At 39.9% G+C, this 27,988-nt stretch overlaps 1 protein-coding gene across 2 annotated transcripts; it reads left to right on the top strand.

Moving 5' to 3' along the window:
- The first annotated feature begins 1,898 nt into the window (after nucleotides 1–1,898).
- Nucleotides 1,899–27,833, top strand: LOC121511033 (neuropeptide Y receptor type 4-2-like). 2 transcript variants are annotated; one of them, XM_041789518.1, is made up of 2 exons: nucleotides 1,899–1,963; nucleotides 25,803–27,833. In XM_041789518.1, exon 2 carries the CDS (start codon nucleotides 25,873–25,875, stop codon nucleotides 27,211–27,213), a length of 1,341 nt encoding a protein of 446 aa, XP_041645452.1. In that variant the 5' UTR covers nucleotides 1,899–1,963; nucleotides 25,803–25,872; the 3' UTR covers nucleotides 27,214–27,833. The 2 variants fall into 2 exon arrangements, with proteins under 2 accessions (XP_041645452.1, XP_041645451.1); XM_041789517.1 differs by lacking the exon at nucleotides 1,899–1,963 and adding an exon at nucleotides 7,942–8,070.
- Nucleotides 27,834–27,988: the final 155 nt, after the last annotated feature.

The following is a 27,988-nucleotide window of genomic DNA, read 5'->3' as shown; positions in this document are numbered from 1 at the left end:
AGCCAATATGAGCAGATAGTTAAAGCCAATATGGGTAGTTAATGTAGTTACAGCCAATATGGGCAGATAGTTACAGCCAATATGGGCAGATAGTTACAGCCAATATGGGCAGATATTTACAGCCAATATGGGCAGATAGTTACAGCCAATATGGGCAGATAGTTACAGCCAATATGGGCAGATAGTCACAGCCAATATGGACAGATATTTACAGCCAATATGGGCAGATAATTACAGCCAATATTGACAGATATTTACAGCCAATATGGGCAGATATTTACAGCCAATATGGACAGTTACTGTAGTTACAGCCAATATGGGCAGATAGTTACAGCCAATATGGGCAGATAGTTACAGCCAATACAGGTCAAGATTTTAAACAGTATTGGCCAATAATTACAGGCAAGATATGACGATCTTTAGTCAATATAGGCCAATATTTACAGGCACCATAGGTTGATGTTTACAGTCAACATGAGCTGGACTTTACAGTCAATATGGGTCCATAGTTAAAGTTACTATAGGCCAATATTTACAACTTACTACAGCCGGCTAATATGGGCCATATTTATGTCAAATATGGGATAATATTTACTGCCAACTGGGGCCAATATTGACAACCAATATGGATGGATGTTTCAGCCAATATGGGCCAATATTGCCAGTCAATATATGGCAAGATTTAAAAGCAATATTGCCCCCCAAAATTGGAGGCGACATATGTCGATGTTAACAGTAAATAGAAGCCAATATTTACATGCAATATTGGCCTATGACTACAGGAAACATAGACAGATGTTTGCAGTCAAGTGGGACCGATGTTTATAATTAATATGAGCTGATATCTAACACAGGCAAATGTTAACAGCTAATGTAAGCAGAAATTTACAGCCTCTTTAGGCCCATATGGGCCGATATTTATGGCCAATACGGGCCAGTATTTACAGGGGGCTGATAATAACATCAAACATAGGCTGATATTTCAAGCCATCATATGCCAATACTGAAAGCCAATACAAGCTAAGATTTTTTCAGCCCATGAAACCACAACTAATATAGGCCAATATTTGCAGATGAGATATAATTTAAAATATCAACAGAAATGTTTATATGTGCTATTACTGATCAATAATTTCTTCAGAGAAATCATGCTGTTATTCTGCATCACTATATTTTTTTAAGTTTTATGCTTACATGTTTTGCATTGAATTTGACATGTAGAAATATCTTTGTAAACCTGGATTAATTCAACAATTAATGCTCAGAGTTGTGCTAAAATATATTAACATATCATTTAAACAACACCACTTTAATACAGTTTCCTCCCCTCCAGATTTTCAGAATAAGATTATCGGTTGTCATGTTACCATAGTCAGACAGCCAGATGGTATTCTACTCTCAGAGTTTTGTGTATCTTTAAAAATGTTGATGAATTTAAAGGTAGAGGTGGAAATAATTATCACACTGATAATGAAACATGTAACATGTTCACAGGTGTCTTTAATGCTCTGTTACAGGCTTCTCTCCATGTCTTTGTTTGCCTGTTGGGGCTGGTTGTCCTGTGTGACTCTGTATGCATGCTACGGAAACCTATAATTCCCACTGGAATAAACGGAATACAAGATTTAATTCATTATCTCATGTCCTTCCATAGTAAGTCTGTTGGACACATTTGGACTCAGTCCGTTTCTGTCCCTCCCAATCCACTGCAACGTCCAGCTGATGTGTCTTTACTGAACACCTGTCAGCTGTACTCGCAACTACATCAATACACTAACTAAAGTATTCTTCAGTAATACTATCTGAATGTGATAAGAGCCTTAAAAGCTCCTCTGAACAGTGTTTTTGTTCCTTCAGATCCAGGCTGTACACATGACAATGGACAGACAGTTGATTATGGAGCTCGGTGGAATGAAAGCTGCTTTGGCTGCACCTGTGGTCTTTTGGGGGTATATTGCTGCGGGTAAGATTTTTTTGTGCTTTTATTCATGAAATTGCATTTTTAACTTAATTTTTTTATCATCATGGGATGGGGAAAAAAATACATGATACACATCACTTATTTAAGGTACCTTTTTTTAAATATAAGATTCATTTACAGTTCCTCATACCCCCACTACATGCAGAGGTGGAAAAAGTACACAATATTGTACTGAAATAAAAGTGCAGTTACTCTGAATACTGAGAAGCTACTGAGGAGTTGAACAGTTAAATGTGATCTTTCCTTATAGGGAAGAACAAGAAGAGAATTAATCTCCAACCAGGTTGTTTAAGCAAAGTCACACCTCTGTGATAAAGTCAAATACACTCTAAAGTTGACAGTGTTAATTAAACTCATATAGAATTAAGTTTAACACTAAAAGTGTCTTTATTGGTCCACACAACATACAGTTTAACTGCACTTTTGAAAGAAATAGTTTTCAACAGGACAGGACTGCAGAACCTCCTGAAGATCTTTGGCAAGGTAGGTCTCCTCTGGCACGAATAAAGCAGAAAGTGAACCTCATAGCAAGGCAATGCATACTGATGAAGATACCCAACATGCATCCCTTTCAGACACCTTAAGTCACAGGTGGGAACTCTAACTTAGAGGAAACGTCACTTACGGTGCAAATGTGGCTCACAACAAAAACAACAATCCACCAGAAACATCAGCAAAGGAATCCCACCAGTCATCGGCTGTTTTGGGGTGTGACAGAGAAAGTACAGGAATATAACCTGGCATATCCATCTGGAAAACCACTCATAGACAGCATTTAGAAAAGGGCAGAGTCTTTGAAAAGAAAACTCGGACAGTGATTGGATGAACCTTCTGTCTGTCACATCTTCATGGGCCAATCAGCAACAAAACACGTGACGTAGCCGCCACTGAGCTGCCCCCCTACCGAAGGAGTAAACTCAGTATAGAATTGCAAACGCGAACCATGGCGACTGTAGACATGTCAGTACATGACTTTTGTGGTTTTTGAAAAGAAAATTACTCACTGCTGTTCTTTGTTCTTCTTTTAATGAAGAAATGTTGTGAAGTTCTGATAAAACTGGCGCTTTAGCAGCATCCACGCTTATGTCTTCTGCCATAACTGCAACGGCCTCTTGTTGCTGCTTGCTTACATCACGACTCTGGCGTGCCCAAAAGTACTGCTCCTCAATGCTAATTAGCCCTGTCACTTCCTAACTGGGCCCAAACGGTTCCGATGAGAGCTTAGAAAGATGGATTCATCAGTGAGATACACGGAAACGGGTGCATCCATCTGCTCTGCAAGGTTAACAGCAATATAGTGCTCAAATAAAAGTACTGTTTCTCTGGATACAATTACTTAAGTAGAAGCAAAAGTACTGATTTCAAAACATACACTAAAAAGTACAAGAACCCCAAAAAACTATTAAACTGTAATTTGAGTGAATGTAACATGTTACTTTCCACCCCTGACTGCGCAGTAGCACACAGAGCAGGGGCCATCAATTACATTTATACAAGGGCAAGATTTTTTCCTAACTGGGCTCTTTGGGCGGCAAACTTTTAAATAAACCAAATAACTTTTAATGGTCTTATTAATGTTATTAATTTCAATTTATTTTCTTTTGAATGTATGCAATTTAAAGACTCTAATAGTGAGATCACTCGCTATATTGCAACCAGCCACAAAGGGATGACTGAGATATTTGAGCTGAATATTTCTGTGGCTATCATGTTGTCTGTCACTTGGTTTGATGCTTATATGCTATGTAGAGATACATGAACAACCCAAGCAGGAAAACTGCACTTCCCAAACACCTGAAGCCAGAAGTTTCCTTTGACAACAGCAGTTTTTATCAAGAATGGACTGATAAATTTGTGTGTAGTATGCATATTATTTGTTAGTAATGGCTGGCAGATGGATTTCTAAAAAAATGAATGAAACATAAAGTCATTCCTGATCAAATTGTTTCAATCACAACTATCAGCTATTTTATGATTATAAGACGTTTTCCTCTGCACGTTTTGAATTTGATAATGTTCTTGGGGCCGGGTGGGAAGATATAGGGGGGCCTGATGTGGCCCCCAGGACGCCAGTCGATGATCACTGACATAAAGAGAGAGAAAATGATTCCACATTACATCCCAAAACAGCTGATGACTGCTGGGATTCTTTTGTTCCTGTTTCTGTTTGACTGATGATTTTGATATGAGAAACATTTGCACAGTCAGTGAAGTTATCCACTGAGTTAAGATAAGATAAGATAAGATAGGATGAGACCCCACCTGTGACCTTAGATGTCCCTAAGGGATGCAAGTTGAAAATTCTCCATCAGTAAGCATTTCCTGCTATCAGGTTCACTTCCCGCCTTTTTTGCCAGAGCAGATCCAATGCCAATGATTTTCAAGAGGTTCTGCAGTCCCGTCATGCTGTAAAATATTTCTTTTATTTATTTATTTAATTTCATTTAACCAGGAAAACCTCACTGAGATAAAAAATCTCATTTACAAGAGTGTCCTGGACAAGAAGGGCAGCAGCACAATGAACAGAGTTACAGACATGAAATATTACAGTTAAAAAAAAACACAGGTCAAACAAACAAACTGCAAATCACAGAGCACAATGTCATTGGTCAAAACATCTACAACTTAAAGCTTCATCCTCAGTGCCTCAGTGCCAGTGCCTTCAATCTACTTTTAAAAAGATTTAAAGAGACCAGCTCCCCTAGACATAGAGTCTCCTGCAGAAGATTCCAGGCTGCAGGAGCCACGTACCTGAAACTCCTTTTACCCATTTCAAGATGAACTTTGGGAACAGAGAGCAAAAACATGTCTTGTGACTGAGTCACAGAGCGAAGACTGTAACTTCCAGAACTTTTCACATGAATAAGATCACACAAATATGATGGAAGCAGATTTAGTAAAGCCTTATAAATAAAGACATGCCAGTGGTTTAGCCTACGCTTTGATAAAGAAGGCCAATCAAATCGTTCATACAGGGTACAATGATGAGTTAAGGACTTAAGGTTTGTTATAAACCCCTAGTGCCCCATGATACACAGTATCCAAAGATTTAAGGCATTGACAAGATGCATGCATGTATAAAACATCACCGCAATCAATTAAAGGCATAAAAGTGGCAGAAACAAGTCTTTTCTTTACAGTAAATGAAAAACAAGACCAATTTCTAAAATAAAATCTAAGCCGCAATTTTAACTTCTTCACAAGTTGCTCAATGTGAAGCTTAAAAGTCAAAGAATCATCAATCAAGAATCCAAGATATTTATAAGAAGGCACAACCTCAATCACATCGCCCTGAGACGTAGTGACAGAAGGCAGGTTCAGCGATTTTCTCTTTGAGTTTGAGAACTTCATCAGTTTGGTTTTGTCAGAATTCAGAATCAATTTAAACTCACGCAAAGAGTCCTGTACAATATCAAAAGCCCCCTGTAGGCGATAGAGAGCCATATGCTGCGTAGGAGCAGAGCAATAAATGACAGTGTCATCAGCATATAAATGAACATTTGCATTGGGAACATTTTGACCAGCACTGTTGACATAAAGTGTAAACAACAGCGGTCCCATGACTGAGCCTTGAGGCACACCATTTTTAACTTCAAGATATTTAGGGGTAAATCCCTCAGCCTGCACACATTGTGTTCTGTTTGATAAATCATTTTCAAACCAACAAACAGAATGTTCAGACGGACCAATACAGCGCAGTCTATCTCTCAGAATGGCATGGTCCACAGTATCAAAAGCCTTCGATAGATCAATAAAAAGCGCCACACAGTGCTCCTTATTGTCCAAGGACTCAACAAAATCATTTACAACTTTCACGGCAGCAGTGGTTGCACTGTGCTTCTTCTTCTTCTTCTTCTGCTTTAAAAGTGTAGTTAAACTGTATGTAGTGTGGACCAATAAAGACACTTTAAAAGTGTTAAATTGAACTTTGTATAAGTTAAATTTACACTGTCAACTTTACAGTGTATTTGACTTTATTACAGAGTTGTGGCTTTACCTGAACAGCCTGGTCAGAGACCTGTTCTCTTGTCAAAAAGGAAAGATTATATTTCATTGTACAGTTCCTTAGTAGTTACTCAGTACATAAAGAAAACTTTAAAATTTACTTTGTTCTTTTACTTAAGTAAATATATTAACTGGCAGGTGGTAAAAGCACACGATCTTTTACCAAAGTAAAAGTACATTTACTCTGATTTGAACTGTACTCAAAAAGGACAAGTACACAGAAAATCCCCGTAATTACAGTACTTTGAGTAAATGTAATAAGTCACTTTCCACCCCTGCAAATGAAATACATACTCTCTTGTTTCCTGACTGATTTATCTGCCCTGTTAGCTGCCGACTGATAAGGATTTAAAAAAAAGAATGTAAGTGCATCTTTCCTGCACTACAGCCAAAAAGAAAGACATTATATTCAACCCCCTAATGTTCCTTTTCTGTGTGCACTTGTTTAATTGTGCAGAATGCATCTCAGACCATGTGAACTTTGGTGTTCATTAAAGTGTTTCACATTTTGATTCATCCAACCACAGAACAGTTTTCCATTTTGCCTCAGCCCAGGGAAGTTGGAGGCACTGCTGGGTCGAGGTCTCATATGGCTTCTTCTTTGCATGATACAGCTTTAACTTGCATTTGTGGCTGGGATGGTGAACTGTGCTCACAGATGATGATTTCTAAAAGTGTTCATGAGCCCATGCAGTGATTCCCAGTACAGAACCATGCCTGTTTTTAATGCAGGGCCAAATGAGGGATCAAAAGCATCCAGTATTGACCTTCAACTTTGTCCCTTCTGCATGGACGTTTCTCCAGACTCTCTGAATCTTTTGATGATATTATATACTGTAGATGGTGGGACATAAAGGCTTCCCAATTTCACTTTGAGGCAGTGTTAATTTCATCAGCTAAAACTATGACTAAAACTAATCGTCGACAGCATTTTTTTCTATGACAAAAACAACACTAAAACTAACAAAAATAGATCTATGATGACTAAAACTGACAAAAACTAAGTTTAGTTTTCATCAAGATGACTAAAACTAGACTAAAATGTAACAGTTTTCGTCAGACAATCAAAAGCCGGGATATTTCTCCACTGTGGGTAAATCTGTCAAAATGCAATGCATCTGCATCTATTCTTCCTCTCAGCTGTAGAAAGCAGAGACCCCAGGTTTGGCAGAGTGCAGAGAACACACTACCATGACTTGGTACCAGATTTAGGCAAGAAAAGAAATGCTTGGACGAAAAGAAGAGACTAAAACATGAGGGATTTTTATGGACTAAAACTAGACTAAACTGTAACCGTTTTCGTCAGACATTCAAAATCCGGGACTAAAACTAGACTAAAACTAAAAAGGGTAGAAATGACTAAAATGGGACTAAAACTAAAATGCATTTCATTTGAAGACTAAAACTAAGACTTAAATTAAAAATAGCTGCAAAAAATTAACACTGCTTTGAGGAACATTTTTTCTAAAGTTGTTCTGCAATTTTTTTGACATAGCTTTTCACAGCTTGGTGAATCTCTGCCCATCTTTACTTCTGAGAGACTCTGCCTCTCTTATAGCTCTTTTTATTTCCAGTAATGCACCCTCAGCTGTTTTTTACTAGCAATGTTACTTTTCCAGCCTTTTGCTTCCCCATCCCAACTTTTTTGAGATATTCTGCTGCCTCGGTTGTATTTAATTTCTCTTTCAGGCTTCAGTCCATGTCTTTGTTTTCCCGCTGGGACTGGTTATTCAAGAAGGGCTCTACATTTTGATGTTAAATGTAGTTTTTTCAGAGTCCCCTTAAAACAGTGCATTCCAACCGGTCTTAAACATTTTAACAGCAAGGGTGCCTTTTTAGGATGTAATTGAGTAAATCCACCACTGTGTGACAGCAGAGCTCAGAGCTCTGAGGGTCTCTGGCACCAGAAGGGCTCTAAAAACCCACTATCGGTGCTGCTCCTCTCTCTGCTGACAGAAACATTCTGGTTGTTGTGATGTTCAGCTCTTTTCTTCAACTATCATTGCAGCGAAGTCGAATCTGGTCTGTCAGTTTTTTCTGTCATCTTGGCTTCAAAGAGACACTCTGCTTGACTCGCCACCCATGTAAGTGCCTCATTTAAGACATTATATACCTGTTTTTTCTTGTTTATTGATTGCACATATCCTTTTGTGTCTTAGTAATGGTGTAGCCGTCTTTGCAGGTTTCTAGATGTATTAGAAGCCCTGCATTTGTGATTTTAAATGATGCATTTAAACAACGGCAGTGTTCAGAAATTGCATCCAATTTTTGCAAGAAAAACTGGGAATTATGCGCCTGATTTGCATGACTGTTTTATTTTACTGTGTGGAGAAAATGTGGAGAAATGTGGGGGAAAAAATATCATCAGCTGACAGTTGTGGTGATAATAATGTCTTGTTAGGTTTCACCCACTCAGTCTCTGACAGCCCCAGCAGAGAATAATGAGGCTCGAGCCATCATCCCAGGTTGTTCACATTACGCTGCCTGCCGCCTGTTAGCCAGCTTCTCCACATGCAGGAGGCAGCAGGGGAGAAATGAGTCGAATAGTCCCAGAGACTGAGCATGCAAGAACGGCAACATAAAGACTTGGTATTGAGGACATTTGTGGAACATTAATTAAAAATGACAAGTAGATGGAAACTGTAATGAAAATTGGTTCTAATGGTATGAAGGAAATACGGTAATTTTTAAAATGTGATCAAATAGGAGAAGTGACTCTAAAATGAATTTTTGAACTGAAATGCATAGAAGGCAATTTAGAGGATTATTTTTCTTTTTAATTCCTGTAATTCATATGCATCCAATCCATGCATTTATATAAACACATTTCTAGTTTTGTATCTGAACTTCATTACAAGCAAAAGCAGATCAGTCCTGCAGGTGCCCACACCTACACTACATTGCCAAAAGTATTCACTCACCCATCAAAGTAATTAAAATCAGGTGTTCCAATCACTTTCATGGCCACAAGCACCTAGGCATGCAGAGTGTTTGTGCGAACATTTGTGAAAGAATGGGTCGCTCTCAGAAGCTTAGTGAATTCCAGTGTGGTGCTGTGATAGGACGCCACCTGTGCAACAAGTCCAGTTGTGAAATTTCCTCACTCCTAAATATTCCACAGTCAACTGTCAGCAGTATTATAACAAAGTGGAAGCGACTGGGAACTTCAGCAACTCAGCCACGAAGTGGTAGGCCACGTAAAATGACAGAGCGGGTCAACGGATGTTGAGGCGCATAGTGTGCAGAGGTCACCAACTTTCTGCAGTCAATCACTACAGACCTTCAAACTTCATGTGGCCTTCAGATTAGCTCAAGAACAGTGCACAGAGAGCTTCATGGAATGGGTTTCCATGGCTAAGCAGCTGCATCCAAGCCATACATCACCAAGTTCAATGCAACGCGTTGGATGCAGTGGTGTAAAGCACGCCGCCACTGGAATCTAGATCAGTAGAGACACCTTCTCTAGAATGACGAATCGCACTTCTCCATCTGGCAATCTGATGGATGAGTCTGGGTTTGGAGGTTGCCAGGAGAATGGTACTTGTCTGACTGCATTGTGCCAAGTGTAAAGTTTGGTGGAGGGGGGATTATGATGTGGGGTTGTTTTTCAGGAGCTGGGCTTGGCCCCTTAGTTCCAGTGAAAGGAACTCTGAATGCTTCAGCATACCAAGAGATTTTGGACAATTCCATGCTCCCAACTGTATGGGAACAGTTTGGGGATGGCCCCTTCTGTTCCAACATGACTGTGCACCAGTGCACAAAGCAAGGTCCATAAAGACATGGATGAGAGAGTTTGGTGTGGATGAACTTGACTGGCCTGCACAGAGTCCTGACCTCAACCCATTAGAACACCTTTGGGATGAATTAGAGCAGAGACTGAGAGCCAGGCCTTCTCGTCCAACATCAGTGTGGGACCTCACAAATCTGCCTCTGGAAGAATGTTCAAACATTCCCATAAACACACTCCTAAAACTTGTGGAAAGCCTTCCCAGAAGAGTTGAAGCTGTTATAGCTGCAAAGGGTGGACCGACGTCATATTAAACCCTATGGATTAAGAATGGGATGTCACTTAAGTTCATATGAGAGTAAAGGCAGGTGAGCGAATACTTTTGGCAATATAGTGTATCTCACCAAAGTCTTCTTCCCATGCATTGTCTAAAGATATTTTACAGTAAAATGCAAGGAATGAAATGCAATTGTGTTGTCATAAGTCATAACACTAATAAGGAGAAAATCGACAGATATATCACTCCATTCTTTATTAATCCCCAGAGAAATTTCAAGTAAAGGAGGCAGTCTTTCTCACTCAGAGCTGTCTGTAACAAAGCACAGGCGTGAGGCGTGTACATGGATTTTAATCCAGTAAAACAGAAGAAATAATGAGATGGAGGAAACTTGCAGCTGTCCATCCGGTCAGTCTTGCCAATCTGTAGTTATTTTAATTAACATGTAATCAAAAACTTGAAACTTTCTGTTCCTGTTAGCATCCTCATTTCTCTGATTTCTCTGAAAAAGAAAATACATGATTAAAAAACAGATCTTTGCAGCAGAATTTGTGGGGCCTATGTAGGTGCACATCCCAAATTAAAGCAAGTTTTAAACCAAAATACCAGGGGCATTTAACTTAAATGATTAGACAATAATGCCTATTTGTATGAACATGCTAGAACCTGCACCAAACTTTTTTCATCTGCTCCAAAGCTGATCAGAGCAAGACCCAGGAGGCAAATGTTACCCAGAAGGAGAGAGGGTCTATTTCCTGGGATTTTCAGGGGGTCAGCCTCTCTGGGGGTGGGCCTTGACAGAGCGTGGGAGTTGTGGGGCAGTTTATCTTCCTACACAGTGTTATAAAACGATCTAACTGTGAGGCTGAGATCAACTGCAGACTTGGACTTGCACATGGGGCAAGGTGGGAGTCAGTCTTTCAGTCCTTGGTTCTCCTGGTCGTACTATACTCCTGTGAGGCCTGGACGCTGATGGCCAGATGCGTCAGCTGGACTCCTTTGTGATGACTTCTCTACAGCACATCTTTGGGTATTGTTGGCAAGACCTGAAATTTTTGTCATAATACCAGTTTTAAACATTTTTTTGGCAGCAGAGATGTTATGCATGACATATCATGCAATCATTCAGGTGCCATTTATTACCTCCGCCAAGGAGGTTATGTGATCGGGTGGGTTTATTTGTTCGTTTGTCCGTTTGCTAGCAACATAATTCAAAAAGTTGTGGATGGATTTTCATGACATTTTCTGGAAATGTCAGAAATGGCATGAGGAAGAACTGATTAGATTTTGGGACTGATCTGGATCACTGACTGGATTCAGGAATTTTTTAAAGGATTCTGTACTATTGGGAGAAAGGGCAAATGGTGGAGGTCTGCGCTGTTACCACTTTACACCAGGAGATGGCGGACATGAGTGACTTCAATCCCAGCAGCAGTTTTTGGTACAGCACTTTTTGGGTGTGTTTCTATTCAAAGTTTTGGAGTTTATAGAGTTTGAAAGACGCACACCCGGTTGAGGACACGAGTCGTAGCATAACAGAGAGAAAGACAGCGAATTGTAGCGAGAATACTTACAATGCTGGGAGGAATAGAGGAATATTCACCCTCTGCCATGACTTCCGGTGAGCCCACGGGTGCATCTGTTGGCACACATAGCAAAGCCAGTGCTTTGCCTCACTGTGTTTCCACCCCACCAGGGAGGGACTAATCGGTGAATGCTGTTGTGGGGGGCACATGGGGACAGATCCAGGAATTTTTTGAAGGGTTCTTCACTATTGGGAGATAGGGCTAATGGCGGAGGTCTGCGCTCTCCGAGTGCTTTTCTAGTTTTAGAACAGACTACAAAAAATCCTACCTTCTTCATTTTTGTACTTTTTCTTATTAAATATAAGAATGACAAAAACCCTTCAATGCAAAATTTCATATCCAATTTGTAATACAAGTCAAAATCATCAGAATTAGACACTTTTAAAGGATTATTTAGCCGTTGTTTAGGAATAGAAGAAAGTTATGGAATAATATCAAATCGCAATTGCAATACTGGGGGGAAAAAATTACAATTAGATTATTTTCCAGAATCATTCAGCCCTAGTTGGGGGTGCATATTTAGGGCCCAAGCCTTAGTATCTGTGTGTGTTCTTACTGTAGATATTATTTTTCCAACACTTACGGCTTATTTTGGGCCCTTGACATGCCCAAAAAGTCCCCAAAACCTTCCAGAAAATTGTGCCAAAGGGGAAATTTTTGTGTTTTGGTGGAATCGTGCAAGTCCATTGGACATGGGCCCCACAGGGGCCTCAAGTGTGACATATGGGGATGGGTAAGAGCAACATGCATGAAAATCAGTGCACATATGTATCGAATCTAGACAAAATAACAAGTCACCTGGGATCATCCTCTACTAAGTACATGAAACACACTACAAACAGTCTGAGGTCATGTTTGGCCGTTACTGGCTGTTTTGGGCAGAATCACTTTTGTCACATCTGATGGATCTCCACCTACAGATTTCATCAGATTGTCTCCTGATTTTTGTGGCTATTTTAGACAAGACGGAGCTCTAAAGTTGTGCAAAGTGTGAGTTTTCACCATAGGGCTGGGCTGTGAATGGAGCGCAAAGTTGAGAAAACTTTATTCCATTTTTTGGACGTGTGCAAACTATTTTGAGTCCATGTAACTCTACAGTGCTTATGTCAATCATCACCAAACTTAACAGGGATGATCACACTTTAACTCTGAATACATTTATGCATCAATTTCATCGCTATGTCACAGCGCCCCCTTCTGCTAACTGATCATTTCCTCATCTGAATTTTGATTTTGTCCTTTAAAACACCTTTAAACATTCTGCCCTCACACACTTCTCAGCTTAGGCTTATGATTCTTGATCTGCATATGGATCATCACCAGACCTACAAAAAACCCTGTTGAAATGAGCTGGGGTGCGAGGGCCCTTCAGTGCAGCTTGCAGCTTTAGTTTCTAGTTGTTACTGCACATTAAGAACAGGGTATATTTCCCTGTGAAAGACCCTTGGGTATCTACTCAGTACTTTGAGTAAATTTTAAAAGACTTGCATAAATTTATAGACCAGTACTTTTACTTCTATTCAGGTAAACTTTAACCAGAGTAACTGTACTTTTACTCGAGTACAATTGTCGGGTACTATTCTGCCTCTTAAGCTCTTTTATTTTTCAAACTAACCGGAGTGAGTTCACTGGCTCCCTCTGCTCCTCACCTGAATTGAGGTGAGAGCTGAGTAAGTGTTGTAAAGGAAGGGAGAGTGTGTTTATTTACCTGACATGACAAAACCTACAGACAAAAACTAGTGCAAAATGTCATGTGATACAGTAATCATTCAATCTTGGTTGTAATGTTGTCATGATTGCCAAAATCTAAAGTTCTAAAAGGAATCATCACACTATTATCTCGAGATACTGCAGAGGGAATTTTGAGGAGAAAGATAATGTTAGGCCATCTTGCTCAGAAAAATGTCGACAATGTGGATTAAAAAGTGACTAAATGGAAAAACAATGGTTTTATATTTTCAGAAAACATAAAAACATGAAAACTGCGGTGAATCTGGTTCAAAGAAACTGACGTTTAAGGTTTTCTCAGAGATGAAGGACACTTCAGTGAGGCAGAAAAGAAGAATACAATGCACCAGGTCACAATGAACCCTATCTGCAGACGTTTTGCTGCGAAGGGGACGATCACAGCGACATGCCGGCTCCTTCATTGTAACGTGACAGGTTCAGATCGGCCCACTAATTGGCCATTTCTCCCTTTTTTCAGCTGGTTGTTGTGGTTCCTCCGCTCTCTTGCAGCTGCTTACTGGTGACATTACACTTTTCTCTCCCTCATGAACAAAGGATGATCGGTGCTGTGCCACCCTGCCTGCAGCTCACTCAACACACTGCCAGAGCAGGTTAGAAATGATGCAGTGTGAAGCTAAGTGAGAGCGCGCTTAATGGAGAATGACAGGCTCTGTTTCTAGATGGCACAAAGAGAGTTCAGGAGAGAGAGTGAGAATCCATTTATAGGACCCTGACAAAGTCGTGCCCTTTTATTTTTTGACGTATTGTTTGCATGAGAAGAAGAAGTCTCCACTCAGATGTATGCTCAGTAATTTTATTGTCATTAAGCTATTATGTTCAGTCCTGAAACCTGACTGGAGGACTCATCTGAGGGTGGGGACTGACACGTCTGAGATCTAAACAGGGATTGAGAAAGAAAAGAGTCATTATAGAGATCAAGCACCAGAAATCCTCTGTGCAGCTGCAGCTAAGCTTAATAGAAATGACTGACACTGTTTTAATGTTTCCCATATGGTAACCATTTCATTTAGTTGTGTGAAAAAGCCCATCCTAATTTAAGATCGAGTCCCAGCCTGCTGTTGCCTCACGTCATGACAAATACAGAAAAAAAGAAGGAGAAAAAGCAGCCAGACAGAAAAAAAACAGGTTAAGCATGCACCCTAGCCTGCAGAGATGGAGAAAGTATTCAAGTAAACGGACAGTAACTCCAGTTAAAATCTACTTAAGTAAAAGAATTGGAGTACGAGGCGGTAGCTACAGGCAGAGATTAGGCGTACTAAATGCTGATAGCAAAGGCTTCTGCTAGTGTGTAAGTCCTGCCCTTCCCAAACGCTTTAAATTGGAGGTTTCCCTGATGAATATGAAATATAGCCATGCAATGGAATTTGAAACAGTCTGTCTGGTGTGTCAGGTTAAAATGATGCATCATGAACAAATGTCAGTCAGTTGCTGCCATCCTGAATATATTTGCTGGATCAAAAAAAGATTTCTTACAGGGAAGAAATGAGATAAAGTTTGATCTTTGCTCATGGTGAAGTGAGGAGGTTGAGTACCTGTGGGTCTTGTTCGCTACTGATGAGGGTAGAAGGGGCCGCAAGATCAACAGGCGGATCGGTGCAGCATCTACAGTATTGCAGACGTTGAAGAGGGAGCTTAACCAGAATAACCTGACACACCATATGGATTTGTTTCACATATCCATCTGTACAGCCTTCCATAGACAGTGTTTGGGAAAGGGCACAGCCTTTAAAAAAAAAACTCAGAGGGTGATTGGATGAATGTTCTGCCTGTCACAACTTTACAGGCCAATCAGAGCAACAAAACATGTGACGCAGCTGCTACCGAGGAGAAGCTCCATAGAGAACTGCATAACCCGAACCACAGTGACTGTAGACGTCAGTACACGACTTTTGTCGTTTTTGAAAATAAAACAACTCACTGCTGTTCTTTGTTCTTCTTTTAATGAAGAAATGTTATCAAGTTCTGATAAAACTGGTGCTCACCAGAGGGATTAGATATCTCATCTAGCCTAGGAACGCCTCAGAATCCCCCAGGAGGAGCTGGAAATGTTACTGGGGACAGAGATGTCTGGGTTGACTTGCTTAGCCTGCTGCCAAACTCGGATAAGCAGAAGACAAAGGACAGATGGATGTGTTCATGGTCAAACATGGGAGGAAATGTCGGCAAACTTGGAATCTAACACCAAAAAAAAGTGATTAAGAAATTGACATGAGCTAAATTGTTATGTTATTTAAGTTCAAATTAGGGATGCACAATATTATAATTCTGTATCATGAGTTTTTTGCTTATAAATTTAATTATCAGTTCATTTCTGGTATTTTCAGCCTACATATGTGTGGTAAATGTCAGCAGTCCCCAGGTTGTTGCTGTGCTGTTTGTAACTATCATAAAGGCAGAAGAAGCTTAGTGCTGCTGTTAAAATACATTTTACATACAACAAACATGTAATCCTAATAATTGACTTTTTTCCTTATTGAGTTTTTCATTATTGATGGTATTTGAAAAAGATGTCATCTGTCATTTACTGAATCAAGTGTTGCTTGCATTGTCTTATGTGTTTCTATAACAAATAGACCGTCACAATAAGAGGAACAGCTCGATTTAATTATGCAAGAGGTTTGGTATTCTTAACATTAAAAAGATGCATATTGGTATCAACAACAGTATCAGCTAAAATGACTTTAGAAATAAAAGCACAACAGATAACAGCAAAAATTCCATATTGTGCATCTCAGCTTTAAGTAAAAGTAAGTTCCTTCATGTTAGTACACTTTTTAAAAAAAAAATACAAGGCCCTTTATGCCTCTATGGATAGAGGAGAACAGAATCAGAAACAGGGATGAAAGAGCTGGGGAGAGACATGCGGCAAAGCGCCACAGGCTGGACGCAAACCCGTGCACATGGGGAGTGCCCCTAACCACCAGGCCATCCGTGCCCCCATGTTGTTGCACATTTTGACAGATAAAGGCAGACTCAATTAGAGTTCTGTATGTAGTGTTGAATTAGACTGTGGGTTTAAAAAAGTAGAAAAATTACCCTTTTTTTAATCGCTCCTGTGAAGTTTTCACAGAAGTATGAAGGGCTGCACAACTTTGGTCAAATTAATGACGTTTATTAATACAGTGATCACAAAATTTAGCGTTTACATGTGGGTGTGAGCATCTGTGTGTGTCAGATAAAGAATAAACAACATAATGTACAATCTAGCATCACGTAAACAGGCTTACATATTTCTTTATATTTCTCTGTTAGAGGACCACATGGAGTTCTCTGTGGATGGAGCACACATTATAAATGAAAGCAATTACCGTCAATCATGTTTCTTTGATAGTGGGAAGTCATCAATTAAAAGTCAATTAACTGTGCAGCTCTACTAGAGTGCATCCTTTAAACAGCTGACATTCTGGTGTGTTTACACGGCTCCATAGAGCAGCACTCATCTGTGATTATATTAACACAGCTCTCTCCTTCTCTCTAGCAGGTTGGCAGAGATGGGCTGGGAACTTTACATTAGTAATTACTAATTTAATTCTTTTCATCAATATCCTACATGTATACACAGTTGAAAACTTTCTCTGGTGCAAATCCACAGTTATGTCTCCATCTTTGCGGTGAACATGTCTTGTTTGAAAAGGATAAAAGACTGGCCTTACAGGGCGCCTATCCCGAATGAAGGCAGGGTCATTGCAGATAGAATTAAGTGAGTGTTTCACAGGGTCAAAACATTTAAAAAAAATGTAAATGAACCAGGACTGTGATCAAAATTGCAAAAAAGCGACAGCATCTCCATTGGATTTAAGTTTGGACTTGACCAGGCCACTCCAAAACCTTCATTTAGATTTTTCTCAGCCATGCAGAGGTGGACTTGCTAGTGTGTTTGGGATCACTGTCTGAGGTTACTGTCAGACATTCTCCTTCAGGACTTTGTTTTAGAGAGCAGAATTCATGGTTCCATCAATTACAGCAAGAGGTCCAGGTCCTGGTCCAGACCATCACATGTTTGACTGTTGGTATGATTTCCTACTTATGAAATGCTGTGTTGGTTAACACCAAAAGTTCGACTTTTGTGTCCACAGAATAATTTCCCCAGCAGTGATTTTCTGCCTAGAACTCCTCCATGGATGCCATGTTGCCCAGTCTCTTTCTTATTGTTGAATCATAAACTCTGACCTTAACTGAGTCAAATGAGACCTGCAGGTCTTTAGCTGTTGTTCTGGGGTCTTTTGTGGCCTCCTGGATGAGATGTTGATGCCGTTTTGAAGTATTTTTGGTAGGCCGGCCATTCCTGAGAAGGTTCACCACTGTTCCAAGTTTTCTCCATTTGTGGGTAATGGCTCTCACTGGAGTCCTAAAGCCTTTGAAGGGGAGGGGGTCTTTTTCACATAGAACCAGGTAGGTTTGGATGGCTTTTTTCCTCTTAATAAATGAAATCTTTTTTTTTATTAACTCAGGTTACCTTATCAATAATATTCAAATATGTTTGATGATGTGAAATATCTAAGTGTGACAAATATGCACTGTACTTACAGGACTGTCCAGGTTCTTTTCATAGTCCACATTGAAAACTGGAGGTTTTCAATGAAAATCAGAGGCTCTCTGATGTGTCTATTGGTTCTGACTCAGCTAAGTCTTCATCAGGACATAAAAAATATATATAACAGGTGTTTAAATACAGTAAGGTTGCCAGAGAGTGCCATAACCCCCTATAGGTAAAGTTATTTCATTGACTGAAGCCTTGGTTTGCATTTGAAGTTTTAGAGTACATCTGCTCATTTCCACAAATAAAAAGCTCAGTAGATGGAAATTTCATGAAATGGTTTGAACATTGAACACTCAGTAAAAGGTTGAATTTAATTTAAGATGAAAATTTCAGTTGAATGATAGAGATCGCACTAAAGAAGTCAAGAGATGACAAATCACCTCTCAGGGACATTAGCTCAAGAGGAATTTTGATGTACAGCCTCAGAGCATTTTATGACAGCTATGTTTGATTAATGTAAATCTTTAAGGCTTCATTTTTCCCAATGAACGAATGAAATCAACCCTTTATTTTAACAGCCTTTGCTGCAATCCATCATTAATGTAAAACATTTCACTGAAACATTAAGATAAAGGATTGCCACAGACACTGCAACCCTGTATTTTATGGAAATATTATATTTTCAGTTTAACAGCTTGCATTTTATTATCATATGAGCCAAGGAAATGATTTGATGCTCTAAGCAGCATTTCCATCCCTGGTTTACTGAGACAAATAGTCCGTAATTACTGTTCAGGAAACCTCCTTAAGCTTGACACTAAAGTGTAAGTCAGGGACAGACATAAGTCTGAAGGATTCAGTAACATGAATATTTTTGCAGTGTTTAATGACTACTGGATGACACTTGATATTTCTTGGCAAATTAAACTTTTTATACTGACCTCACGGCCATCAATCGGCTAAAAACAGAACATGTGGGTGATGCTTCCACGGACTTATAATGTAAGAGAGATGGACGTAGCCAACCAAGTGGTTTGTAAGCATTCTGAGCTTGGACAACATATTAATAACATACTGTTACATCCTTATCCCGGTTAACTCTAATCAACAACATGAACATCCTGCTGTATTAGAGAAGACACTAATGGCTGACACCAGAGACTCAATATGTTTACTGATACAAGCTAACTAAGAAGTAGGAGCATTTTTTCCTCTGGTTTCTAACAAACATACTTCCATTTCAGACAGTAGTCTCCACCTGGTGGCCACTGGAAAGAATGAGACTTCTACACTGGCCTTTGTCCACCATGGAAGATATGCTTGAACTTTTCCAGTTCACATGTTTCTGTTGAGTAGACTTTGAATGATTTTGGCCATCATTGTAGCATATGGTATGAATATTCAAAAATCTAACATACGTATTTAGACCACATTACAGCCCAAGCCTAAGAAATAGGTTTCTGCCTTAACCTGTAAGAATTAATGCATCAATTGCAAAGCCCATAATCAGTGCATTAATTTTCAATATCACAGTAATTGCATGCTTTATTGTCCCTTTTCAGTGCACTTTGGTTGAGCCAATGTAATGTCTCCCTGCAGGCACAGTGATGCCCACCATCGCTCCCTCATGTCTTATTACCTCCGCCTAGGAGGTTATGTGATCGGGTGGGTTTCTTTGTTAGTTTGTTTGTTAGTTTGTTAGCAACATAACTCAAAAAGTCACGGATGAATTTTCATGAAATTTTCAAGAAATGGCAGAAATGGCATAAGAAAGAACTGATTAGATTTTGGGACTGATCCGGATCACCATCTGGATCCAGGAATTTTTTAAAAGATTCTTTACTATTGCGAGATAGGGCTAATGGTGGAGGTCTGTGCTGTTACCACTTTACACCAGCAGATGGCAGACATGAGTAACTTCAATCCCAGCAGCATTTCTGGATGTGTTTCTATTCAAAGTTTTGGACTTTATAGGGTTTGAAAGACGTATGCCAGGTCGAGGAGACGAGTCGGAGTGTAACAGAGAGAAGACAGCGAATGTAGCGAGAATACTCACAATGCTGGGAGGAATAGAGGAATATTCACCCTCTGCCGTGACTTTCAGTCATCCGGTGAGACCATGGTTGCTTCCGCCATGACAGTCCACACGTAGCGAAGCCAATGCTTTGCCTCACCAGGTCTCCATCTCACCGGGGAGGGAGTAATCTGCGAATTAGATTTTGGGAGTGATCCGGATCACCATCTGGATCCAGGAATGTTTTACTTTAAAACTAAGACAATTAAGTGGACAAGTCAAAAGTCACCTGTGTTTTGATATCAAACATTTACCTTTTCACTGTTCTCTTATTTCCTTTTCAATCCATAACAAGTTATTTCTTTCTGGGGTTAAGATGCCACAATCTTTGATCTTATAAAAGCAGGTCTGTATCCAAACTGAACATCATTCACTCTTATCAATGACAGCACAACAATGCAAAATGCAACACGAACACGTACTGCCCACAGATGAACATGAAGGCATTAAAAATGAGAAATAGCATAGAATAAAATAAAACAACATTAAAGGCATTACTGGGAGTTAGAACTCCAGTATCATCTTCTTGTTGTAATGTCACTGCATCTCATCCTGACTAATGTCCATTTCTCTCACTTGTCTTCCATTTGTGCTTCCTGCAATCTTAAACGATTCGTCAGGTTTCCATCATGAAGATTTCCTCCAATGTCTCGATTGTCAATCCCGAGCAAGAGGCTCAACCCAGCTTTACTTCCTCATGACAGATTTTTTTTTGCAGCTATCAACAATATTTTTACTCTATCTGTCTCATATTTGCACAGCTCCCTCAGATGAGTTCAAATTACACATAAAGAGTTTCATGAAACTGTGGACAATTTTACCAAAAAAACTAACATTTTGATGACATTTCCAAAGCATGTGTTAATGGTCTACATGTAATACTCCACATTCTCTCCAGCATGGTTCACTTTCATTTAAATGTTTACTCTTCACCTTCGGAGTGATAAAAAAAATTGATGCAAATTTTCAGAGAACTTCCTCCATATCTTTAATTTAGTGGATGTTTGATGTATTTTCCACATGTCCAGTCGTGATATTTTTATATTAGACTCAAATTCCCATTTTTCTTTGTTATGCTGAGTTGAATGCTTGCTAAAATAAATAATTTATACAGGTCAGATGTAATTCTTATTTTAATTCCCTTATGGATTGATAGTAAAACCGTGATCAAACCATACTCTTTGGAGGGGTGTCTTTTGATTTCCTAATAATCTCTTGTCCATAGACACCTGAAGAATTCATGTCAGTCCAGTTTAAACTTCTGTTTCGTGTTGTGAAAGCTTAATAACTCCCCATCTTTCTCTATAGCGTGCCATGCTGTGATTCTTTTGTTGAGCCATTGTTTTAATCCTTTATCGTAGCTGGATGGCTTGACAGTAGCATCAAAAGCAACTAATTTTTAATACAAAGGTTTCTTTTTTTAAGTTGTCAGTTTTTATTATTTAAAACCATAATTTAAGAGAAAACTATTCCTGACAGCCCTTCTTCTATTGTATGGTCACAAAAATAATGCAACTGAAAATGGTTGCCTATAAACATTAGTCGTCCCCTTGGATGCTTCACCCTTTTTTTTTCTTTTTTTTTTTTTTTTTTATTGGGGTTGTCTCATTGTGACAAACAAGGCATTAATAAAATAATGAACAGTCTGACAAATGCATTAATTCCTTACAGGTGCAAAATGAATAAAATAAAATAATATCAATCAATAAACACTTAAGCAAAGACAAGCATATATTCTCATATGATGTATATCTATACATACATCTCCATAACACATAAAGGCAAATACATACATACAAATGTAAGAAAATAAGTGTAGTAACAGACATACGTTCAGCAAAGGCTAAGATGATACAGATAGTGTAATCTGATAAATGCATGGGATTCTGTTTTACCAACAAAGTTTAACATAGGTTACTATAAACCATCGGCTCCAACAGCAATTGCTGAGTACTACCACTTTTTAGATTTAAGAAACTCCATTAATCCCCCCCATATTTTTTCAAAAATTTCTGGCTTCCCTTTTTTAATATATGTTAGTTTCTCCATGGCAACAGTCAATGAAAGGTCCTTAATATATTGATTCATGCTTGGTTTACTAACATTTTTCCATTACATAGCAATTGCCCTATTAGCTTGTAGGAGACATAAATCTAATGATGCACGCTGGGCCTCATTAGGAGCAAAGCCTGTTGGGTGAATTCCCAAAATGCACAGCTTTGGCAAACAAGGGATCTTTAGATTTGTTATTTTAATAATGAAAGCAAGAACCTCCTCCCAAAAACTTTTAACTATTCTGCAATCCCATAGGCAATGTAAAAGTGTTCCTTTTACATAACTGCATTTGAAGCATGTGTCTGGCACATTGTGGTTGAAGTGGTTTAACTTTGATGGTGTATGTATGTTCTAAAAATCCAGTTATATTGTATCAATTTGAAACAGGTATTAATTGTTTGTGTCTGAGCCTTCAGACAAACTTTCGCCCATTCTTCATCTGAAATTTCCTCCTGAAGATCTACACTCCAACTTTGATGTTTATCCTCTGATGATTCTGGGGAACTGTCTACGATCATTTTGTACAACAAAGACATTTGGCGACGACCAAAAACATGCTTCAAAGTGAACTCTTCAAGCTTTGATAGGGAAGGCTGAGTGAATGAATTATTTTGGTGGTTTAAACCTACCTAACCTGCACTGGTGCTATTGGGCAGCTCAGTTAAGAGCAACAATGTGCTATTTTAACAAAAATGATCCACCAGCATGGGTAAAGATTGAATCCTGCTCCACCCAGGGATTACCAGTTAACAGCTACATGTATTCAGCTGAAAAAAAAAGGTTAAGTAAACAAACAAAGAACCCCTTTCTTAAAAACACTATACTTATTCGGTTTGAGGCCCAGAAATACTTTGGTTGACCTCCACCACTCTCAGGTTTCACACCTTTCTGGGGTAACAGCAAATTCTTACCTGGGTGGAAGGACAATGGTTTTAAGACCTGGGCGAGCAAGGGATTATGTAATATAATGGATCTCTTCTATAATGGAGAGTTAATGTCATTTTTTTGAGCCGTAAAAAGATATAACATTCCTTTACAGCACTTCTTTAAGTTTTTACAAATAAGACATTTTATCTCTGCTTCCCAAAATAATGGATGCTTCACCCTTTTATTGATTTTATACATCAGTCATGGTCAATATGATTTGTTTTTTGTTTTTTTTTTTTACAAAAAACCCTCTTTCATGTCAAAGTGAAAACAGATTTCTACAAAGTAATGCCAATTTAATAAAAACATATGCTATGCAAAATAGATGACTGTGTAAATATTCACCCCCTTTCAGTCAGTACTTTGGGGATGTACCTTTGGCTGCAGTCACAGCACTGAGTCTGTGTTGATCGGTCCAGTCACAAATTCTCTATTTGATTGAGGTCTGGGATTTGACTCGGTCACTCCAGAACATTCACCTTGTTGTCTTTAAACCATTTCTGTGTAGCTTTCGCTGTGTGCTTTGGGTCACTGTAGTGCTGGAAAATAAATCTTCTCCCAAGCTGTAGTTTTCTTACTGACTGAATATGATTGTCCTCTGGGATTTTCCTACATTTTGCTGCATTCATTTTATCCTCTACTTTTACAAGTCTTCCAGAGCTGGCTGCTGAGAAGCATCCCCGCAGCATGATGCTGCCACAACCGTGCTTCACAGTGGAGATGGTGTGTTTGTGGTGATGTCAGTGTTTGGCATCTTGTCTGATGGCCAAAAAGCTCTATTTTGGTCTCATCTTCCACTTGACCATGGAGTCTTCCACAAGCCCTCTGGTGAACACTAGTCCAGATTTAATGCCTTTTTTCAACATTGGCTTTCTCTTTGCCACTCTCCATTAAAGCCTTGACTGGTGAAGAATCCTGCCAACAGTTGTTGTCTGCAGAATCTCTTCCATCTCAGCTGCTGAAGCTTGTAACTCTTTCAGAGTAGTCATAGGTGTCTTGGTGGTGTCTCTCACTAGTCTCCTTCCTGCATGCTCACTCAGTTTGTGAGGATGGCAGATTTACACATGTACCATACTCCTTCCATTTCTTGATGATGAATTTAACTGAACTCTGGGGGATGTTCAGCGCCAGATTTTTTTTTGATCCATCCCCTGACTTATACTTTTCAATAACCTTTTCTCTGAGTTGCTTGGAGTGTTTTTTTTTGTCTTCACGGTGTAATGGTAGCCAGGAATACTGATTAACCAGTGACTGGACCTTCCAGACACAGTTTAACCTTGCAAAGCAGATAGATACGCCTGTTTCCCTGTTTTTCACTGGCGAATCCATCTTGCAAAGCTCCCATCTGAACCGTTTGGGCCTGGTTAGAAAGTGAAAGGACCAATCAGCGACGAGGGGCAGTACTTTCAGGCACGGCAAAGTCGTGACGTAAACTAGCAGCAACAAAAAGCCGGTGCAATTATGGCGGAAAGCTTAGCGTGGATGTTGCTAAAGTTCCAGTTTTATCAGAACTTGATGACATTTCTTTGTTAAAAGAAGAACAAAGAACAACAGTGAGTTGTTTTCTTTTCAAAAACGACAAAAGTCGAGTTCTGACATGTCTATAGTCACCATGTTTCACATTATTCCTCGGTAGCTACGCACATGCAGCTCGATAGCTACTACGTCACATGTTTTGTCGCTCTGATTGGCCCGTAGAGATGTGACAGACAGAACGTTCATCCTCAAATGTTTCCTATTGAAGCTTTCCAAGATGGATGTGTGAAACACATCCATCTGGCATGTCAGGTTAGACACAGGTGTCTTCATACCACAATCACTTGAGACGCATTCACTACACTCAGGTGATCCCCATTTCACTAAATGTGAGACTACCAGCACCAATTAATGAATCTCTGACTAATAGGGTAAGTCACTTCAATGGAGATAAATATTGATGCAATCACTCATTTTACGTTACATATTTTTGTTTAACTCACATTACTTTGTAGAAATCTGTTTTCATTTTGACATTAAAGAGAGGGTTTTTGGCCAAAAAAGCCAAATAACATCTACCATGATTGATTTATAAATTCAACAAAAGGGTAAAACATCCAAGGGAGTGAATACATTTTATGTGCATCACAGTCACCATTGACAAAATGAAATAAGTGAAACTGGATTAGACTTCACAACCACCTGTAAGTAAGTCCACTGCTCTCTCAGGGTTTGTTTTTTTTTTTTTTTTTTTGCCTTTTTAGCTTTTGCATGGCTAATTTTTTTATTCGTACTTTATGTTCTCATTAGGGGCGCTGACGGCCCAGCAGTTAGGTCGCACTCCAGTTCTAGGAGCTAGTCTACCAAGCAGGCAGTACAGGTTCAAATCTGACCTATGGCTCCTTTACTGCATGCTATTTCCCTCTCTCCTTCCCTGATTTCATTCACTATCCACTGTCCTGTCCTCTCCAAATAAAGGCAAAATCCTTGCCACAAAAAAATGCATTTGACAGTGACAAATCTCATGACCAAAGTAGATTTCTAGGTGAAATCTGGTCTTGACATAATTGGTTAATTAAGATCTTCAAACAGCCAGTGAAGAATGCATTTTAGATGGAAATAAGCAATTAGTTGCACCTATAACAATGACATATTTGGTTGATTTTAACTGAATGTATCTGAATGTATCTGGGCTGTTAGGGTCCAAGGTAAATGTAACCACATATAAAAACACATCCAAATAACTGCCTAAACTATTTTAAAGCAAAAAGTTCTCATGCATTGTACACCTTCCCTGCAAGGTTTGTTGCTCCACAGCCTCAGGATCCACCTCCTACCTTTCCTTCACACTGTGCTTTTCTAAAAATAACTGGATTAATGCTTCACTTATAGATCTGTAGACCTGTAGGAGCTGCTCCACACATGAATCACCTTTGTTCTCCTCTGTTCTCTGTCTTTTTCTCAGATGCATGTTTTCACAGGGCTGGCATGGACAGTTTGATCCTGGAGGCTGGTGACACAGTAGTCCTGGTGAGATGTCCTTGAGTGGCAACACAAGCCGGTCTTCTCCAGCGCTGACAGCTCTTCCTCCGCCCTTCAACACCTCCGCCACGACACAGTCGCCGCCATGGGAGGAGGGAGGAATCGGTCACGAGTCGGAGCAGGAGTGGCTGGAGAATAAGACGCAGTTTATCTCAGACCTGGCTGTTCTCGGGCACGATGAGCTGTGCCACATGTCGCCTCTCCTCACCGTGTGTCTGGTGGTTTTGTACAGTGTCACGATGGTGCTAGGGCTTGTCGGGAACATCGGCCTTATTTGCATCATCACCCGTCACAGGGAGAAAGTCAATGTCACAGGCATTTTCATCTGCAACCTGTCATTCTCTGACATCCTGGTGTGCATCTTCTGCCTCCCCTTCACTGTCATATACACACTCATGGATCACTGGGTGTTTGGGTCTCTGTTGTGCCGCCTGGTGCCGTTCATCCAGTGTGTTTCTGTGACTGTGTCGGTGCTGTCTCTAGTGTTCATTGCCCTAGAAAGACATCAGCTCATTATTAACCCCTCTGGATGGAAACCAACCATTCCCCAGGCCTATATAGTGATCTTTCTGATTTGGACTCTTGCTGGACTCACCTCCTCACCTTTCTTGGCCTTTCAGCTCCTCACAAATGAGCCCTACACCAATGTAGTCTTTCCCCATCACCAAGCATCTGCTCAGACTTATTTTAACTCATCTCCTTCTCCACCTGCTTTATATACTTTTAAAAATGTATCCACTTTTCCAAACTCATACCGCACCCTCTTCTCTTATGTCACAGCTTCTCCTCATATGGAGGCCTGTTTAGAACACTGGCCGTCCCATCAGCACAGGCTCGCTTACACCACATGGCTCCTTCTTTTCCAGTACTGTGGTCCACTCTTGTTGGTCCTGCTTTGTTATGTTAGAGTATTTGTGCGGCTTCGCCACCGCAAAGACATGCTGGACCGTGCCAGGGCCCCCGAGAACCAGCGCATGACCCACAGCCGTAGGATCAACATCATGCTGGTCGCCCTCATCACAGCCTTCGCTCTGTGCTGGCTTCCGCTCACCATCTTCAACGTGGTGTCAGACTGGAACCAGGAGGCTCTGCCCATCTGCCACCACAACCTGCTGTTCTCACTCTGCCACCTGCTGGCCATGTCCTCCACCTGCATCAATCCCATCATCTACGGCTTCCTCAACTCCAACTTTAAGCAGGAGGTGAGAGAGATGCTGCTGCACTGCCGCTGCCACCCGCTAGAAGAAGAATCTGAGCGGTTCCCCATGTCCACCGTGCATATGGAAATGTCTCGGACGTCTGTGCCTCCGAGCTGCAGGAGCAACTCTGTTTGACTCTGAGGCTGAGGATGAAAAGACGCTGCTGTTGTAGGATGTAGTTGTAGCTTTGCCTGTAAAGACAGTATGAGATTTTGTCATTGTTCTGAAGTGACATGTGCAGTGATATGCTGGTTTGGTTATTCCTTAAACAGCTCTGAATTATATAAAGAGCATTTTGCTGTAAATAGTTACAAAGAATTTGTCATAAGTTAACTCAAATACACAGTTTGCTTTACTTGAAAGGACTAAATGTAGCTTTTTGCAACATGGAACTGACATAATTCACCATCTTATACAGAACTAAAAAGAAATTATGTAGTTTCTGCCCCCATTAGACATTGAACTTTGACTTTTAAGAGTTGCTGCAAATTAAAGCTGTTAAAGCATTCACTGAAAAAAGAATTTCAAACACAAGTTATATTATATCTTCAAGCAGCTCCACATTAGAAGTGTTGGAAATGCCTTTTCACAATGCATGTTGCCGTAACGAAGTGCAACCATCATCACAGCTTAAGACATTTCTGTTTATGAAATTTTAGCCCGGAGCAGTTTTAATTCAAAGATCCAGGCCAAAGACCAACGTCAGGCTTTTCTCCATCTGGCTAAAAGCAACCAAAATGGGTGAACGAAATAAACTCTGCACTAAAAGTAAGGAAATTTTTGTTTGGTAGATTATTTCTATATTGTAAAAATGCTTCTTGGCAGTATACTGTTGGAAAGTCTGTTTATTTCCCTTTTAAATGGAGCCACTTTTTAAAGGAGCATGCATTTGTGGGATGGGCAGCAGAGC

The sequence above is a fragment of the Cheilinus undulatus genome, linkage group 6, assembly GCF_018320785.1.
Source record: "Cheilinus undulatus linkage group 6, ASM1832078v1, whole genome shotgun sequence".
Lineage (NCBI taxonomy): Eukaryota > Metazoa > Chordata > Actinopteri > Labriformes > Labridae > Cheilinus > Cheilinus undulatus.
This window is presented reverse-complemented; position numbering and strand designations above follow the sequence as displayed.